General features: G+C 38.6%; 4 protein-coding genes across 6 annotated transcripts; 1 reads left to right on the top strand and 3 right to left on the bottom strand.

Annotated features, from left to right (window-relative positions):
- The first annotated feature begins 221 nt into the window (after window positions 1-221).
- Window positions 222-3,161, top strand: LOC113742940 (CASP-like protein 3A1). Its single transcript, XM_027270971.2, has 3 exons — window positions 222-603; window positions 1,583-1,718; window positions 2,776-3,161. Exons 1-3 carry the CDS (start codon window positions 320-322, stop codon window positions 2,989-2,991), a joined length of 636 nt encoding a protein of 211 aa, XP_027126772.1. The 5' UTR covers window positions 222-319; the 3' UTR covers window positions 2,992-3,161.
- Window positions 2,612-6,608, bottom strand: LOC113742939 (nuclear pore complex protein NUP35). Of its 3 annotated transcripts, XM_072045356.1 has the most exons (5): window positions 6,400-6,607; window positions 5,477-6,085; window positions 4,724-4,835; window positions 3,542-3,854; window positions 2,612-3,006 (listed from the first exon to the last, which is right to left on the bottom strand). In XM_072045356.1, exons 2-4 carry the CDS (start codon window positions 6,067-6,069, stop codon window positions 3,549-3,551), a joined length of 1,011 nt encoding a protein of 336 aa, XP_071901457.1. In that variant the 5' UTR covers window positions 6,070-6,085; window positions 6,400-6,607; the 3' UTR covers window positions 2,612-3,006; window positions 3,542-3,548. The 3 variants fall into 3 exon arrangements, with proteins under 3 accessions (XP_071901457.1, XP_027126771.1, XP_027126770.1); XM_027270970.2 differs by lacking the exon at window positions 2,612-3,006 and having other exon boundaries at window positions 3,254-3,854; window positions 5,477-6,082; window positions 6,400-6,608; XM_027270969.2 differs by lacking the exon at window positions 2,612-3,006 and having other exon boundaries at window positions 3,254-3,854; window positions 6,400-6,606.
- A 2,203-nt stretch (window positions 6,609-8,811) lies between these two features.
- LOC113741238 (uncharacterized) lies at window positions 8,812-9,675 on the bottom strand. The gene is made up of 3 exons (XM_027268732.2): window positions 9,552-9,675; window positions 9,224-9,286; window positions 8,812-9,072 (listed from the first exon to the last, which is right to left on the bottom strand). The coding sequence occupies exons 1-3, from the start codon at window positions 9,621-9,623 to the stop codon at window positions 8,875-8,877; spliced, it is 333 nt and encodes a 110-aa protein (XP_027124533.2). The 5' UTR covers window positions 9,624-9,675; the 3' UTR covers window positions 8,812-8,874.
- A 6,495-nt stretch (window positions 9,676-16,170) lies between these two features.
- On the bottom strand, window positions 16,171-18,222 carry LOC113743051 (GATA transcription factor 12). Its single transcript, XM_027271117.2, has 2 exons — window positions 17,761-18,222; window positions 16,171-17,232 (listed from the first exon to the last, which is right to left on the bottom strand). The coding sequence occupies exons 1-2, from the start codon at window positions 18,091-18,093 to the stop codon at window positions 16,450-16,452; spliced, it is 1,116 nt and encodes a 371-aa protein (XP_027126918.1). The 5' UTR covers window positions 18,094-18,222; the 3' UTR covers window positions 16,171-16,449.
- Window positions 18,223-18,922: the final 700 nt, after the last annotated feature.

Below are 18,922 nucleotides of genomic sequence, written 5' to 3'. Positions count from 1 at the left end.
GTATTAAATATTAAGCCCTTAATCCCCTATTACTTCTCTACAGTCTACTCTAGTCCAGTATGCCGTTGAATCAGGAGTCACGGGCACTCTCTGCAGTGGATTTTGACTCCATTGACCGACACCTCCTTAAGACACGTGTATCATTTCGTACACCTCCCAAGTGCCCCCCAGACCCCACCACTTACCCGCTTTCCTTCATTTCTAAAGCCCCTTCACACTCCTTAGAAGTTAGAACTACTTTCCTTCTCCAACCCTCTTTTCACCTGTGGTGATACAACCAAGAAAACCCAAGAAAGAGAAAAAAATTACAAGAACAACGATGAACGGAGCTAAGAACGCAGGGGAGGCGGTGAACATTCAGCTGCCGGAGATGAAAGTAGCAGCAGAGATGGGGACAATGAGCGGCCCATTGGTAGCCCCGAGGCCCAGCCGGAGCGTTCATGGCAAAATGGACATCGCCCACGTGGTTTTACGCCTGGCGTGCCTTTTAACTTCAGTCACGGCACTGTCACTGATGGCCACTGCTAAACAAGCTTCCACCCTCTCCCTTTATGGTTTTAACGTCCCTGTCCGCTCCAACTGGTCCTTCTCTGACTCTTTCGAGTAAGCTACCCTTTCTGCCCTGAAATCTGCTTTCTTTCACTACTACAGTGTGATTTATATCCTTTTCCCTTTTGGGTTCAAGAATCTAGTCCGCTGGTCTTACATTTCGTGATCTTGCATTTTCAAATTTTTTTAAGAAATCCTTTTTTCACGGGCAAGATAGTGGGATCTTGTCATGTTAACTTTTCAAGGAAATTTTCTGTTCTTATAATGTGCATGCATGATCATCTAACCAATTGTTACTCAAAATTTTGTTCAACTAATTTGATTCTTCAGTCCACTAGGATTGAAATTCAGTAAAATTGTGAGGCTGTCTATCTAAGTTTGAATTGTACAAATGCTGAAGATCATGAAATTGCAGCTACTTCTTCGGAAGCCACCTGAGTTTGAATAGTTATGTACTTGTGGTGAGTGGAGACAAATTCTTGAAACGGTCGCTTTCCTAAGTCGCTTTCCTAAGTTCAAGGACATTTACACATAGCACTACTATTATTTACGGAAACAAGCTCCCGTGATAGTTTTCTGGACATGAGCGTCCAAAATCGTCCTCATGTGTTGCCTTATTTCTGGATTTATAAGTAAGCTATGTCTGCGTGTATATTTTTTTATTTTCAATTAGTCTCTACGTATCGTTTTTCCTCGTCTTCTGTATTATCATTAGTATTTTAATGCGATTTACCTGCTTGAGAGTTTTAATCAGTCACTTTGGCTTGTTTTCCTTTCCTTGTGTCCACGAGCAAAGATCTTTAAAATTCAAAAATAAAAGGAAGGCGTCGGCAGTGAGTGGCGAAGTAATTGCCTTGAACCTGACATTTGAAATTCAAAAATGTATGTTTTGTTCTAATTAATGTGTTCTTATTGCCTGAAAAGCCTGCATGAAGTTGATACGTTTGTATTGTGTCATTTAATCGTGATTAAAAGTCTTGAAATGCTCCATGAATCATAAACTGGTTGAGTAACGGGAATGGATGGAGATCAGGTACCTGGTTGGAGTTTCGGCAGCTGTTGCAGTTCATTCCTTGCTTCAACTGCTTATTAGTGGATCAAGATCTCTACGAAAATCGCCAGCCATTCCTTCTCGAAATCATGCTTGGCTTATTTTCGCTGGGGATCAGGTAATTGAGGGTGTACCAGTTGGAAAATTACGATCTAAGTGTTTTATTTCTTTGGTCAAGTCTGGTTTAACTCAATTCCTATCCTCCTTTCTTCATCATTATTCTGTTAAAATCTTGTGGCTAAGTTCTTTTTTGATGACTTGACCAATCAGACTTTGAAGAAGATAATATGATACTCCTTCTAACTGCTACGCTTCTAATGGGTTGCCTTTCCTTGCCAAGCCCACAGTTTGTGCATCGCAGCTCAAAAGTCAAAAGTGGTTTATTGTCACATCAATCAAGTGATCATTTCTAGGATCGATCCTAGAAATGAATCCTAAAGAAGTAAAAAGAGAATACTGAGAATAAATTTGGGAAATCAAGTGATCATTTCATACTCTTAAATACCACTGAACTAATCTTTTTGGTTTACTGAGGAGTGGACGGAAAATCGTTAGTGCTCCGTACATTTAGATACAAATTTGGGCAAGCTACCCAAGCTATTTGTCCTGCTTTCCTAGGTGTTCTGAAACTCAAACTTTTTATAACACTAAACTTCCGCAATCAGGCGATTCTTTTACAAATGCTATTTGGGAGTTGCAAACAGAATTCTGAAAGAATATTTTACTTCAACCTCTAAACTTTTTGTTTGCCATTAATAACTTATCACTGATGTTGGAACAGTTTTCTTGGCTTTAGAATCTTCCTGGTGTTTGTTGGTCATTTACTCTGGTCAATTATTGATGAGCAGCCCCCTTGATGTACAATGTCAGGGTGCGACTTTTCACTTTGCATTTTTTTTTTCATCTTTGGGGTTCAAATGCTTGCTTGACAATATTGTTTTCTATCCCTGTAAACGTAGTTTCTAACACGGACAGTGGAACATAGTAAATGTGCATGAACATAGTAACACGGACAGTGGAACATAGTTTACATCGAATATGCTCTGAAAAGTTTGAAATTAAGGCAAAAGAGATGCATGATAAGCAGGAATTAGTTCCTAGATCATCACTTTGTCTTTTTGTGGCTTGCTGATCTTGTACTAAACTTCTACCTAGCCTTAATCTTGTACTTGCAGGTCTTTGCATTTGCAATGCTGAGTGCTGGATCAGCTGCATCGGGAGTAACCAATCTGAATCGGACGGGGATCCGACATTCAGCTCTTCCAAATTTCTGCAAACCCTTGCATGCTTTCTGCGACCGTGTTGCAGCATCAATAGCCTTTGCATTCCTGAGTTCTTTATTCCTTGCCATTTCAACGGTTCTTGATGTCGTCTGGCTGACCAAGTACTAGAGCTTTCTATTCTTCCTGCATTGGCATGTAATTATAATGGCTCAAGGCATGTTCTGACTGATTCAGCGGATTCTGCAGTTCAAATCCATGCTCTTGAAATAAACGAAGACTGACTTTTGACAGCCTAATCTATGATCCATCTGAGAGATCATTAACATTTCTTCACTAAAGTATAGCTCAGAAGTCGGAATATCTTACGTGGGTTCCTTTTTTTTTTCCCTCCTAATAATAAACAAACTAGTAAAATCACATCTCGGTCCAGTTTGAATAACGCTAGGCGCCACAGAAGCATTCCAGCATTCTTATATGCTGATGAATGATCTTTTCGGAACCATGTATAATATATTGTATTCTGCTACAACTTTTGCACCGACAATAACAAGAAAACAAATGTTTCTCCCAAACCAGCCCAAATTACTGCTACTCAATATAAAGTAAAACTCAGAAAAAAAAAACGTTTAAACTCAACCATATGGGAAGTGATTGAGACAGCCGCATGCAGTGCTGGGAGAGGGAATGTCGAAAATTGCAATTGACTACAGAGACATACAATTGAATTAGACACCAAACATCAAGTCCACAACTTTAGACACCAAGGATTTGGAAGGAGCGGCAACAGTCCCGCCTGCTTGTTTGCTGGCACTTCCATTCTGAAGATAGTATGGATAAGGGGAAGCTCTAGATAAATTTGACTCTGAGATTCGATTAGACGGTGCAGGAGGTAAAGTCATGAATCCTAGATTGTTGATCCTTTCATTCAGAGCCTGGCGTTGCATTGGATCCACAGGTTTCACCCCAATGATGAGAACTCCATTTATTTGCATCCCATTTTTGCTGAGGGCTTTTAGAGCATCAGCGCGATTCTGCACCGCAAGGCAGTGACGTTATGTTAGAATTACAAAGCAAGGTAGATTAATGTATTTGCCAAAAGTATAGATATTGAACTAATTCTTGAAAGCTTCAGCTCAAGGATCTGCTGCAACTATTCTGTGGACTACATGACAAAAGTCTAAATTATTTGTGTGTAGCAATAAAGAAGTGAAACCAGCTGCTTTTACTTTTCCAAATATCAGAGAACAAAGTAAGATTAAAACTACAGGGTCAATCATCACAAGGAGGACTTGGCACAAAGCAGTCACTAGTGAAGGTGAACAAAATGCAGGTCTATGTCCAGCCATTCCTTCCAAAATCATTTAACAAAAGATACAGGAAAATAGCTATCTAACAAGACAGTGAATTGCAACAGAAATCAACACAAGTGAGAAATCAACATAAATCTTGGAAGCAAGCTGCAAAAGTATCCTGGTGTTCCTAGATGAACAGACAATCCAGTTCTAACACTTCTGTCAATGGAAAGATATATTTCATGCTTTCTCTAAGGACAATTGCAGTATCAAAAGCCCATAAAGAAAGCAGACGATAAAAGGGGAAAAAAAAAAACTGTTTTCTCCCCTGAAGTAAAAATGAAAAAAGAACTTGTTAAGGCATTCTTGTAAAGTAACGCCACGGACACATTCAGAATTCCAACGTCTTCTCTGTTAAACAAGTACTTGCTCTGACCACCATTTTTTGTTGCCAAGGGGAAAGAATTTAATGCGTCAAAATGAAAAAACAAGAACTTCCACTCCATATCCTAGTGCAACATGAAGCCATCAACACTAAAAGAACTAGACCATTTTAATACAAAACCAAGGAGCCCTTGATTGTTAACCTTATCGTAATATTCAGCTACCTGATAGAGAATGTGCATCCAATTAGCATCTCTTGGTCCTGGGACATGTTTCAGAATCACCCCGCACTTTTCGAATTCCCGCAACACCAAATTGGTGTCTATTGGAGAAAATCTGTAAAATCAAATGGTTGATAAGATACATTAGGGATCAATAACATTTAAATATGTGGCCAAAATAACATATTATCTCTATATGATGAAATGTCTAATTAAGAAAAAGTGATAAACGATGACAAAGAAAAGTACCAGAAGCAGATTACCCAACAGCGCAACATGACTGATATCATATAGTCCCCATCAGACAACTTTGCTTATGAAAGTTTACCCTAGATCCATTAACCAAGTCTACTTCCCAAATAGATTTTCATCTAGAATTGAAAATGTTGATGCCACACACATAACTGAATTGATCAAGCCATTTCACCCAATTTTGACAAAACTAGATGTAAACATTTTTTTAGCTTTTTCCTTCAGGAGGTTTATTGGCAGGAGCTGCCAAGGACATACAGACTCCAAAGAGACTATGATCCTCTGAAAACCTACCTCTGTATTTTAAATATACTGACTACCACAGTATAGATCGGTAATAAAATGTAACACTCCAGAAGATGTCAACACTCTTCAGTATGTAGAAAGCTATGTTCCTAGGCTGTTGCTTTTTTCCATCAACTGATTCAGTCTTAGCAAAACTAATCCAAATATAAGTTCAACAATAGTTCGGAAATTTAAGAGACATGAGAAACGAAGCAATACCCATAGACAGTCACCCACTCCTCCTCGTCCAGGCTACCTATGGGAACTGAATTCTTCTTCATCTCCGGTCTAGCAACCTCCCTAGGGGGTGGGAGGGTAATTAATGCACCAGGCTGAACTACACCTTCAACAGGCGAGCCTTTTCCCTTATCCTCCTGCTCAGTACTACCACCACTCTTCGAAGGCGACCACCAACTCAAACTTGCCACTGGGGTTTGCTGACTCTGCTGCTGCTGCTTTCCCATGGTCGTAGCATAAGAAGTGCTGGGTCCAGACTTGCTCTTAGGAGTTGAAAACTCCCTGCCAAAACTACTCAGTGGCGTTCTTGGATCTGACCCGACCCCAGGAGAAACTGGATAGTCAGGAATTCCAGATTCTGGAGATAAATCCGACCGGTCTTCAAGAGTGAACATTGGTGGAGGCGGAAGATCAGAGTTGGCAAAATTCTCACGCCATAGGGCCGATACAGCGGCTGCCTGACCCGGGGTTGCAAATTTTCCGCCAGATTTTCTAGATGAAACCGGTGTAGCTAAATCATGGAAGAATAAAGACTGCCTCCCGGATTTGGGAGTTCTCTGTATTGTTGTGCTCATTTCTATTTTACACCTTCTACAACAAAAAAAAAACACTAGCTCAATTTCAATTATTTTAATCGCTCACTTTTATTTAAACGGATTTGTAAACCACTGGCATAAATTCGAATTCATACGCCAATTTTGTAATCAAGAGAAATTAACCTCTATTGAGCAGCTATTATAATCAGTTTTCAATTCGGGGTAAAAATGCATAAGCTCCAAATTATGTGGGAAAAAACCATTAAACTAAGGGGAAAGCAACTCAAATCAGCTGGAGGTTGAATCAATTACAGGAAATTCCAGCCGAAAGATCAGCGAAAAGAGATAAAAAAAAAATAGTTGGATTACCTTTAATGAGGCAGTGAAGTGGTGGAATATTGCTTGGGGCCTTTGATTAGGAGATTAATACCGGGACTTTGAGTTACCCCAGCAGCGAGTAAAGCAGGGGGATGAAACCCTACACTCGTCCAGTTTTCATCAGCAGATTCAAACGGGTAAAAGGCGTCCGCTCAACGCTAAGAAACGAGACCTCGAGAATTTTCAATTTCGAAGTTTGGAATGAAATGACTGTTATAGCCTTTCGTACATAATTGCAAGGGAAAAGAGTTCGACGCCTTCCAACTCTTTCTCACGTAAAGTTTTAGCCCTTCAATAATTAACAATAAAAGTTTAGCCCTTGATCTAATAAAATAGCATATTCGTGGCCTTTCTGTCAAATCCAACAGTTAAAATTGACGGAAAGCATTATTTCATGCGACAGGAACAAGTTCAGGATGGTTCAGAGTTGGAAACTGCACCTGTCCCAAGATAGGCTAGAGGTTTCTCTGCACAGGTTTTGTGCCCAATTCAGCTCTGAAGCAGATATCAAGGGATTTTGCTTAGAAAAAGGCATCCACTTTGCTGATTCAGTTGGGCGTAGCCATGATGTTACAAAGGCAGTTATCGCAGGTAGCAAAGTTTCTGAGTAGGCCGTGCGATTACTCGCTAATTTTCTCGTTGGCAAGCTTGGGGGTTGCAATAATCAAGAGCAGAACTGAGCTGCTTATGAGATTCGTTTGCTCACCAAAACAAGCATTTTTAATCGGTCTTGTTTGGTTGAAATTGGTGCAATCCCGTCTCTGTTGAATCTTCTATTTTCATGCGATCCATCGCTGCAAAGAGAATGCCTTGGCATCTCTGTTAAATCTTTCAAAGTATTCCAAAAGCAGGAAAATAATTGTTGAGAATGGAGGTTTGATTTTGATACTTGATGTTTTGAAGTGCGGACTGAAAGTGGAAGCTCGACAGCATGCAGTTGGTGCATTATTTTACCTTGCTTTAGTTGAAGAATACCGGCAACTAATTGGGGAGATTCCAGATGCAATTCCTTCTCTAGTGGAGCTTCTCAGGAATGGGACAGATCGTGGCAAGAAGAATGCACTTGTTACGATATTCGGCCTCCTCCTATGTTCTGAGAACCACAGGAGAGTGTTTGCTGCTGGATTAGTCCCATTGTTGAAGCAAGAGCAACGGCAGCAGTGGCGGTGACACAGGTGGTGGGGTGGTGGAGGGGTAGGTGGGATGGAGGTGCCTGGTAAACCATTCAGAGAGTATAATACCCTTGATATTTGGTCACGCATCTCACGAGATGATACTTTCTGTTAATTTTAACTGCTGGATTTGACAGAAGGGTCACCAATATGTTATTTTATTATATCGAGAGCCAAACCTTTATTGTTAATTATTGGAAGGCTAAAATTTTATCTGTGAAAGAGTTGGAGGGCCATTGGAACTCTTTTCCCTAATTGCAACCATGTACAAAATGTATTACTATTAGTAAGTAAAAAAATTCAATCCCACAAACTAACGTTGGCTGCTTATGTGTTGTTAATGATGAAATTCTGTCCCGCATGAGGCAATACATTTGCATTTTATCCTCAAACAAATCAATTGACTTTGATTTCTTCTCCACCCCACCCCGTCCGCTTCCCCTCCCAAAAGCCTTTTTTCTTACTACAACAAAAAATCGAACCTCCAAAGTTGATCATTTATCTTTTCCTATAAATAATTGAAACCGCGAGACCCTATTCATTTATTCATTCAATCCAACTTTATTTTCTTCCATTCCAAGCATTCGAACTAGGTTTCTTTTTTATTGATCCAATAAAAATGAAATATTCTCAAAATTCTTCCTCAATTCGGCATACTGTTTTTTCCATTCATTCCCTTTTAGAATCAGTCGTGGTCTTCCATACTTTACCGATGGTATATAGTTGAATCCTTGGTTTCATCTAAATGTGTAAAAGATACTAGCTGCACTTAAAAGTCGAGTACTCTACTATTGAATTAGTGACCCGAAGAATAAATTAAAATAAAAATTGTTGCCAAGTCTTGATGCCTTTTGTTTGGCAGCAACCCTAGTGTATGTCATCCATTATTGTTCCACTAATCTCTTTTTGCTTGGTGGGATTATTTTGTGGAGATTAACTTTGTCCAAAATCAGAACTCTGTTGCTCTTGTTTGATGTTTCCTGCACGGACGCATACATTTGTAAAGTTGCTTCGGACTAATATTGAATATTATTGGCAACTACCAATTATAGCTCGATATCTTCTTTTCAGGTAACACTAGTACTTCAGTTTTTGTGAATGGGCGCGTTCCAAGTTCCAAGTTCCAACCCACCGGACCATATTGATTTTCTTTCTAGCAAAGTTCGAACGTCATTATTGAAAATACATACAATTTTCCAAAGAAAAAAAATAATACGAGCACTTTCCAAGATTGAACAAGAACAATCACGATTGCCTTTCTTAAAGTTGAATAAAGGTGCTATTTAATATTTAATTAGAAGGGAGCGGAAACAGGCTCCTTAAGCAGAGACTGATTTGGAGAATCAATCGTGGTAGAAATGCTTGAACATTGGCAGCATGTCTCAGTTATGCTATTGATGATCTTGTCCTTAGCCTCATCCTCTTCGTGTAGCATGTCTATTTCCTGCACAGCCATTACCATTTCCTTTATTGAAGCAACTGGTTTCAGTCCCTGAAAATTTACCACACATATTTCGTATCATCCATCTTTCTAAAATTGAAAATCAATCCGAAAAAAGAAACTTGATAGTAACTTTGGTGCAAAATGGATGTTTTTCTAGTTTCATGATGACGCGGTTCATCAGTAGGCAGCACAACCCTACCTCGACCAAAATGCTAGATGCTTCATTTTGTTCCTTCTTCTGCATTATATCGACAGCAACTTCCTGCACTCAAAACATTTAAAACAACATATGTAAGAAGTGTCTTTCGTGCCATGCTTTAGTCATCCAAAAGAAAATCGATCCGACAATCTCAACCAAATGAACGAAGATAGTAGTTATTTATTTATCATTCTTAATAAATGGCAAGATTTTGGGTAATCCACTTGTTGTTACAAGAAAAATGAAAGAAGCTAAGCTTGTAATTAGACTTCCATTTTTTTTAAAAAAAAAAGGATGGAGGAAAAACACCATGAGAAAGAGACTTGACCCTAGCTTGGTCGATTTGCCCCTGTCTCAGGGTTCTGGGCTCCAATTCAATAGAACAACAGAAGTTCGCCATTGATGAGACACCAGCAGACTCAGAAAAGTTGTTGCAAATGGTTTGGGTCGTAGCCCAGTGCAAGTTCTCAATACATTTGCCCCATTCATGCATATTTATATAGATGTAGCCCATGATGATGACATCGTTCGGCTTCTTAGTTGGAATCACGGAATCTAGTGGACTCTGGGTTCCGAAAATTGAGGTGGAGAAGCAAAGTTGAGCTTCTTAGCACTTGCAACCCGTGATTAGGGCCTGACAACGTTCCCTCCCTGGTTAACGATGGACTGGCTATCTTGAATCTGAGCATGCACATAAATTCACGAGGTCAACGCTTCGTGCAATCAATTGGTTAGTTAGGAATTTGAGATGAGAATTGATCAAATATCGTGCTATCTTTTTCTTGGTGCGAAGTGCTGAAGGACTAAAGAATCACTGCAAAAATTTGATCTGCCTTCTACAGTAAGTAACTGGAATTACTAATTACTATACCTTTTCTCCTTTTAATTTTATTGAAAGCTTAAACAATGTAAATTGCAAGTAGTTAAAATATGTACTATCAATCCAATGAAATAAGTGAACCTACAATTAAGTTTTTCTTTCTCTTTTTTTCTCATAATATTTTATCAATAGCGAGTTTAATTGAACTCCAAAATTAGTAAACTATAAATCAAGTATCCATCCAACTAATTGGCTAACAGGCCATCCGCGGGTAATCCGACTGGTTTCATAGTTTTAGTTACTAATAGATCTCGCGATCGACTTCCATGTGCTGCCTTACTGTATATTCTTGGAGCAAGGGTTTATATAGTTTTAGGGGATTAGTCTGGCCGAAAAGTTGAGATAGCCCCAAGTGAAAAAAAAAAAAACTAATTGGCTAACAGCCCAATTCATCCTATTCATTTTGACCGAGCATAGAGCTATGTATTTAATTCATTAACTAGTCCACACAGAAAGGAAGTTGAGCCTTTGGACAAACTGATATAGCATGTAGTTTTTTTTTTTTTGGAAGGGGGGGGGGGTGGTGGTTTCAGAATATATCTTGTAGTGTCGATTTCAAAGTTCATAAGCAACCTTTCTTGTAACTTGTGAGTTGTAACCAAAATATGGCACCAGGAGCATACACCATGAGTTGATGTTTCATTACAGAGACTTTTAATGTTTTCCCTTAATTATTAAGCGATTAAGCTCCCAATAACTCTTTTGAGATCAACGCTTTCTTTGAGATCATCATTAAGTAATAGTAGTAGAACGTAAAAGAGTGAAAGCTCGTGCCGGCACGTTATGCAAAATGAACGACTTTTAAAAGCGCGCATAATTACCATCCTCATTTGATTGCTTCTGGAAATAACATGCAGCAAAATGCTTCGACAAATTGTAGAATGGTCCGTATTAATTGCTGAACTATTGTAGTGGATCTAGGGACGTGTCCAGCTAACAAGTTGATTTCTCTTTTTTTTTTTTAAGGAAATAATTACCATTGTCCTGCGGTCAGAGGCCAAGTACTACGTGCATATTTCATACTTTATCTCTCCCTCTCTGCTAATTTTTCCAGTCAGCTGATGGTAACATGGATATCTCTTCGGTTACAAGAGTACACTTATTGTTTGAGACTGTCTTTCTCATTTGATATACCTATGGAAGTATATATATTTATCATTCTTCATATCCATTCTATACATGGTGTTCTTCAAATTGCGCATTCATTCATATGAAGTTTCTCCTTCTGGTTATTTCGCTACAATAAATACAAATACTTTGTGTTCCCTTTTGGCTGAAGCATGGCAGGCTGCAACCCCACGGACCGATGGTCGATCCGAGGGATGGGGCCATTCGCCCATCTATTCTAGACTCACCTCTAGTCTAGTTGGCCGGCCGGCCGGCACCATGTTCAGCTCAACTCCTCCGCCTTGTTTTTTGCTAGCTGTGCCGAATGTTATGTGGTTCAGTAATCAGCATATATGGCTTATACTTCACGGCCGACTTATCTTATCCTGACATTCCTTTCAGTAATCAGAGTCGTTGTCAGTGAAGCAATGGTTTTTTTTTTTTTTTTTGGGTGGTGGGGAGGGAAAATGGTAGAGTGGAATGTGAAGGGTAAAGACTGGAGACAAGAACAAAGGCGTCCGGTCATCAAATAACATGGAAAGATCCCAAGACATGGACACAGAGCCATTGCTAAGACACACACTTTGGATATATTATCCAGAACAGCCTGCACAAAACAGTCGTGCCCGTCACTCACTGCATGTGCTGCTTCTTATCTCCCACATGCACGTCCGTCTCTATATTACCTGTACGACCCGCCCCCCCCCCCCCCCCAAAAAAATCATTTTCACTCATCAAAATTGAACCCACAACACAAATCATGGAAATTTGAGTTGATATACAATAAGTACATACGATACGATCTCTCCATGCATGATGCATGGTCCCGGGCAAGTGAAACTTTTGTGACCTTTCAATATGTACATACATTGTACTTTCAAGTACTAGCATGTGTCATGTATTCTGATTGTTTCCTCATCAGAACAAGTAGCTTGCGTGCATTATAGTATATGCCATGATAGATGGGTAGGCCGCTCCAATTTATTGCTTGCCTAAGTTCTAAAGAGGCGGTGTCGGCCTGCTGCTTCTGTTTTCTACTCGCTTTTTTTACTCTTTACCCTAACTTCTAAAGCTAATGAGACGAGACGAAAATCAGACGAAGTTGTTTGCGTGCTACGACTATAACATCTCTCCACTTCTCATAATTTCATAATCCAAAAACGCTCCCTCTTTTCCTCTTCCATTATTAATATATATATATAATAACAGTAACAGGGATGGCATTTCTTCCCGTTTGCCGTTGAAAAAAAAAGCATATGAAAATGGATATATTGGTAAGTGAAAATACACCCAATAACCATAAATACAGGATCAGTAATACAATAACCAAGCAGAAAACTGTAGAAATATAACTGTATAGGTAAATAGAATAGATATATAAATATAAGTGCACACGCATATACAAGTAAAAACATAAATAAAGTATACATGAAGTGTGTAAGTAGCAATAATCAATAAGTATGTGTTTGCGTGCGTACAAATATGTTTACACGTATCTACAGATAAGTATCGGGTTAATCTTATTATAATTCACCTATTAAACGCTATCTTGGCTTGGGAAAAAAAAAATTAAACCTCTTTGGTAAAAATTCTATCGGCTGCTTTATTTTTGGGAAAATCGTCCAAAACGTCCCTCACATTTTATAAAATAACTTTTTTCGTCCCTCACTTTTAAAAGTGTAATTTTATGTCCCTTACATATTCACATCGGTCAAATTTAGTCCCTAACTAGGTTTCCGATCATTTTTTGGCCGGAATCCATCATGTGCAAGGCACGTGATCATTTTTTAAGGGTGAATTTGTCAAATTATATTTTACATAATTTGATCTATAGTCCTTCACATTTTATAAAATAAATTTTTTCGTCCCTCACATTTTATAAAATAATTTTTTTCATCCCTTACATTTCAAAAAATGAATTTTTCATTTCTCACTAATTATGTGTGTGAATACATTTTTTTTAAACACATGTATATGTCTATTTGATTTTGCTTAATAATAATAGCATAAACACATGTATGTAATTGGGCCCAACTTGTGGGCTATCTTCTCTTTTTGTATGATTATGACTAATATTTACCAATAGAACCTTAATTTGCATATTCTTATTGTATTTTGACCGAAAATAGCTTTATTGGCCAACTTGACAATGAATGCAGGATTTTTTACTAGCTAATACCAGATAAAATCAAATGATCACGTATAATATATGGTATTCATATTGTTAAGTGAAATCAAATAGACACATACATATATTTATGCTATTCGTATTATTAAGCAAAATCAAATAGACATATATATGTGTTTAAATAAAAATGTATTCACACACATATTTTTTTTTAAGGTTTCCCTTACACGCATAATTAGTAAGGGATGGAAATATTCATTTTTTTAAATGTGAGGGATGGAGAAATTCATTTTGTGTAATGTGAGGGATGAAAAAATCATTTTATGAAATGTGAGGAACGAAAAAATTTGTTTTATAAAATGTGGAGGACTATAGATTAGATTATGTAAAATATAATTTGACAAATTTACCTTTAAAAAATGATCACGTGCCTTGCACGTGATGGATTCCGGCAAAAAAATGATCGGAAATCTAGTTAGGGACTAAATTTGACCGATGTGAATATGTAAAGGACATAAAATTACACTTTTAAAAGTGAGGGACGAAAAAAGTCATTTTACAAAATGTGAGGGACGTTTTGGACGATTTTCCCTTTATTTTTTGTACCAACAATTAAGAATGGTTTTCCTTGATTTCCTGCTTGAAAGACCAAATCACAAACTTCTGATAAACCACGAGCAGTTCTAACAAGATTTATAATATAAATGCCCTTACACTTTGCAGAGATATAAGATGGCATTTTAGGCAGTGCTTTAAAACCCGGACCGGAGAGTGAATCGAAAAATCTTTCGATTCATGGTTTGACCCAATTGAACCTTTCGATTTTTTATCTGTTCAATCGATTCTTGACCGATTCAATTAATTATTGGATTTTTTAATTGAACTGAACCGGAGACATGGCTGGTCGGTTCGCGGTTTCACCGGTCGAATCGATCGGGTTGGTCCGATTTCAAAACATTGATTTTAGGATCCCATTTTCTAGTACCATGGCCAATATGAACCCTTTGCCTTTATCATCTTTTCTAAAGTGATGTTCTAATATCTTCTCGTCATTTCTCCTCATATTTTCCTTTTTTTAAACAAGAAAAAAAAAGGGACTTGAATTGAAATATAAAATTAATCTGACGGAACCTTCTATCCTAGCATAGATTGGCCATGCACAAGATCACTTTTTATTTTTTAGCATTTCATTTTCATGAACTAAGATGTAACCGCCTCCTAGCTATCCACAAAGACTGAAAAGGTTCATCTAATTAACTAAGGAATAACCGGAACTGAGGCTAAAGCCTAACATATTCCATTTGCTAAACAAAGAATGGCAACTTATAGTTTCAATATTTAGTAGAACAACGTTCAAGGGGGACCATACTTTTCTTTGGTTATCATGAAGTAGTACTACCACGTTGCTTGTGATCAATGCGACATTCTAGTTAGGGCTGCAAACGAATCGAGCCGAGCGGCTCGAGTCAAGCTCGAGTCGAGCTCGATATTAATCGAGCTCGAGTCGAGCTCGAGCCAGCTCGAGTCAAACTCGAGCTCAGAATATTAAGCTCGTTAGCTCGCGAGCCGGCTCGCGAGCTTGAGTATATATATATATATATATATTATTTTTATTTTTATTTAATAATAAAATTACGTATATTATATATATATATATTTTTTTATTTTCATAGTGAAATTACGGATATATCCTTAATATTTTATTATTTATTCAGAAAAAAATATTATTTTATTTATTTTTTTTAAAAATAAAATAATTTTTTTTTATTTTTTTCGAGCTCGAGCTCGAGCTCGAAAATTGCCAGCTCGTCGAGCTCGAGCTTGATAAAATTTAGCCAAGACTCGGCTCGATTAGCTCAAAGCTCGACTCGACTCGGCTCGTTTGCAGCCCTAATTCTAGCCATACTAATGGCATAGTCTCATAAAATAAAGATTTGCATTTACATATTGACTTGGATATTGTAGTGGGACCCCTTGGCAGGGAAAATGTCTAGGATCGGCCCCCAATGTCACAGTACCCTCTTTGATTAATTTTTTTTCCCCTTCAACTATAACACCTTGGCGTTCACGATTTTTTTTTGTCCTTTTAATGGCCTACAGTAAATAATCATATGGAAAATGTATTCTGGGTTCTTGCAGCTTCTCGGTCTTTTCCCACATTGATTCGAACCGCACTCCCATGCAGCTTACTTCGTACACTGCACGATGTTCTTAAACTTCTTCCCTCTTGCAAATCCTCACGTCTGAAATAGGTCAATTTTCCACTGAAATCCATACCGGCGTTTACTTTTGCTTCGTTTTTTGTTGGGTAAGAGAGAAGAGTTTTCCAATTAATCTTTGACTTCAAGCTTTCGCCCTTTTTTTTAATTACTTTTTACTTTTCTGGACAGCGTTCGAAAGCGGAAGCGAGATGATTAATTAGTCGTTGGACTTGGGCATTTCACTTTTTTAAATACTACTAATAAAAAGCAACACTAATAAGTGCTAAACATACACTTGGAACCCTTTATTAATGGCTTTTCTTCAGTACTCCACGATAAAGCCTCCGTAACTTTAGAATTCATAGGGTAGTTGAGCCCCAAAGGAGCCCGCCATGTGCAAATGCCGAAGCTTTTAAGAAATCTGAACCAGACTCTTCCCGTTGTTAGCGTGGCCCATGGCCTTGATAAAAGTGTCTCACCCAGCTGTATGATTGCGTGCCACCTTCTTTCCAGCAGATATTTCATGATCCATCTTTACTTTGTCAACAACCAAATTATGATCAAATTCTTCCTAATTTTCTTAAACCTCAGCTAAAATCTAGAAAAGCAGTATTATTAAAAAATACACTAATTTAGTAAAAAAAAATCAAATGAATTAAAACCCAAAATTAGCAGGAAATTACACAAGTCTACAATTAATTCGCCATTTTCTCCTTCCCTTTGTCCTTCTAATTGGCTGGAAGCTGACATTTTTTTTTTTGTTCGGCTCTATTATGACTAGTTTTGTTTTGCTGCCTTTTCCTCAGTCAAATTCAAATCTAAATGGTGCTACTACTACCACTACTACTTTCCAGCAATAAACTTGAAAATTTCTGCTGGCACACCGTAATTTTCAGTACACCAGCGATCGCTAGATCATGAGCCTATGATCGGGACCCACATTTTGCTGATGAGGATGATGATGATGATGGCGGATCAAGTATTCATCTCCGCCGTTGGATACGCCAAAAATTGAGGCTTGACTGAGCAACTGTTGCTGCTGCTGTCTCTGCAGCTCCTTTTGCCGCCGGAGTTCCAGCACTTTCCGGTGCGAATTCGAATGCTTCGCGGACACAAATGTCGGACTCGCAGCGGGCCGGTACTCGGGCACCAATCGACCCGACTTGTACCGGACACCGCACGCATTACACAGAGTCTTGGGCCCCATGGGTCCCGTCCTCCACTGAGGCGTCTTTTCCGACCCGCAATGAAGGCATTGCCGACCGGGAGTTTCGGTTGTTTCTCTTTTCCTTGACGGCGCCTGTTTGGGAGCTTTTATGGTAACGCTCATTGGGTTAGGAGTGTTCACGTCGTTCGTGGGTTCGGATGACGACGTAGCAGGGGAGGCAAGGAGGAGGAGGCGGGAGGCCCAGTTGCATGGGGCGGCACGGGAGCGTTTGCTGCGGGCTTTTCCGGGAAAGGAGACGTCGGAGGGGAATACTGGAGATGATGAATTGCTGTTGTCGTTATTAGTAGAAATGGTAGCGGCGGAAGAGGAGGTGTCGGTGGTGGCGTTAGCCGTTGCTGCGGAAGAGGCGGAGGGAGCTTTAAAATTTGTGGTAGGGGAAATGAGGTGAAGGTTATGAAGGTCATCGCTCGAGAACGACTCCTCCACAAAATTCGAGAGCCATTCAAGCTCAGCCAGGTCGTCATACTGTTCATGACAAAAATAAAACCAATTAATTTCCAAAATCATGAGTCCACTATTTCCTAATTTATCTCATGCGTAAAATACTTCTTTTTTTATTTTTTTTAATAAACATGCGTAAAATACTTAGTAGACAGTACTGGTCAGCTGGTACAAATGTTATAAGCTTAGAGTGCAAACACTTGCTACTGTTGCTAAGATTGTATCAATTGTTTTTTCTGTTTTTTTAATAAAAAAAAAATCTCCCGTTATTAACTTGCCTAAAACCGAAACTTACAAAAATTGGTGAAGAGCCAAAACAACAAAAAACTAAAGATGAGCATTAATTGTACAACCAAATTGGAAACAGATAATTCTGCAAAAGTTGCTAAGGGTTCTTGCACGGTCACGGCTGTAAATTTTCCATCATTGTAAATTATTCCTAGTATTTCCAGCGAATATAAAACTTTTCCTCTTCTGATGAATTAAACATGTAATTTAATTCTACGGAAATTGTTTTAAGACAGGGAATTATAAGGAAATGTTGGTTTTTACCGGAACGCAGAGTTCACTGCCGGAGAATTGTGTATCAGTGAAGCTGCGGCAGCTAATATTGCCGTTAAATTGCCGGTCGCCACCCGAGACAGACGAGTTACAGCTGTCGACCACAGTAAGAGAAGAAGACTCGCCAGAATTTCCGGTAATGCTGTCAAAAAAAGCGTCGGTCATTACCTCATCTTCCTTGGGAAAATCCAAAAGGTCGTCCACCGTAAAATTGTTGGAGTTACCAGTAGTGATGTTTTGATTCTCCATCGATTTATGGCCGAATTCGTTATCTCCGGCATGGCTAAAATATCCGCCGACAAAGAATTCCGATGAAGCTTCCATTTTGTGTATGGGGATTTTAGCCAAGTAACGTTTTCGGTTTGGGTCCCTTTTTTTTTGCCCTTTTAAGATATTTGGGTGTCAAATTTGGAGAGAATAGAGGGACGAAAAGGGTGGAGTGGAGTTTGAACTTTGAAGAGGACAAGGCGGAGAGAGGACTGAAAGTGAGGGGGGGTTTTGACGAGTGAAATCAGGGGTAGAAATGTAAACAAACAAAATAGCAACTGAAAATATTGTATTGATTTTTATTTATTTTATCACTTATTTGAACTGGAAACAGCAGCATCTTTACCCGCTGTCGAATAAATTATTTTGTAGAAATCAGTTGTTCCCAAACTTGCAACTACTGGCACTGTAAAGTCGTATTCCTCTTTCCCTTTATGGTGTTACGTTCCTTTCTTTTTCTTTATTTACCTTTTAAGCATCCTATTACCCCTTTTCTTTTTCTCCTACTCGTTTCTTTTTTAAGTGTTTTCCTTTTTGGTTTTCTTGAATTTTTTGTCTCTTATATTAGTGAAAAGAAATGATTTATGAAAAAATGAGAATTTTTTTTCTGAAAGATGAAAATATGAGAATGCTGGCCCCAAAAAGGAAAAATGTTTCACAGTTCACGCTCATCAAGGCCGCCCGGGAACCTTCACAGACTCCATTATGAAGTATTGGCAGCGTGTGTACACCGTGAATTTCTTGTTTTTGTATTCCTATACTGAAATTCTCTCACAGTCACAGCCCGTCCACAAATTGACAGTAGTACCTTAGTTAATATTATGAATTAGTGGGTGCATATTTTAGAAAAAAATAAATAATAACAAAAAATATAGAAAAACGGATC

Source organism: Coffea arabica, chromosome 4c (genome assembly GCF_036785885.1).
Source record: "Coffea arabica cultivar ET-39 chromosome 4c, Coffea Arabica ET-39 HiFi, whole genome shotgun sequence".
NCBI lineage: Eukaryota > Viridiplantae > Streptophyta > Magnoliopsida > Gentianales > Rubiaceae > Coffea > Coffea arabica.
Note: the sequence above shows the minus strand (reverse complement) of the source record. Positions and strands in the feature narration are given on the sequence as shown.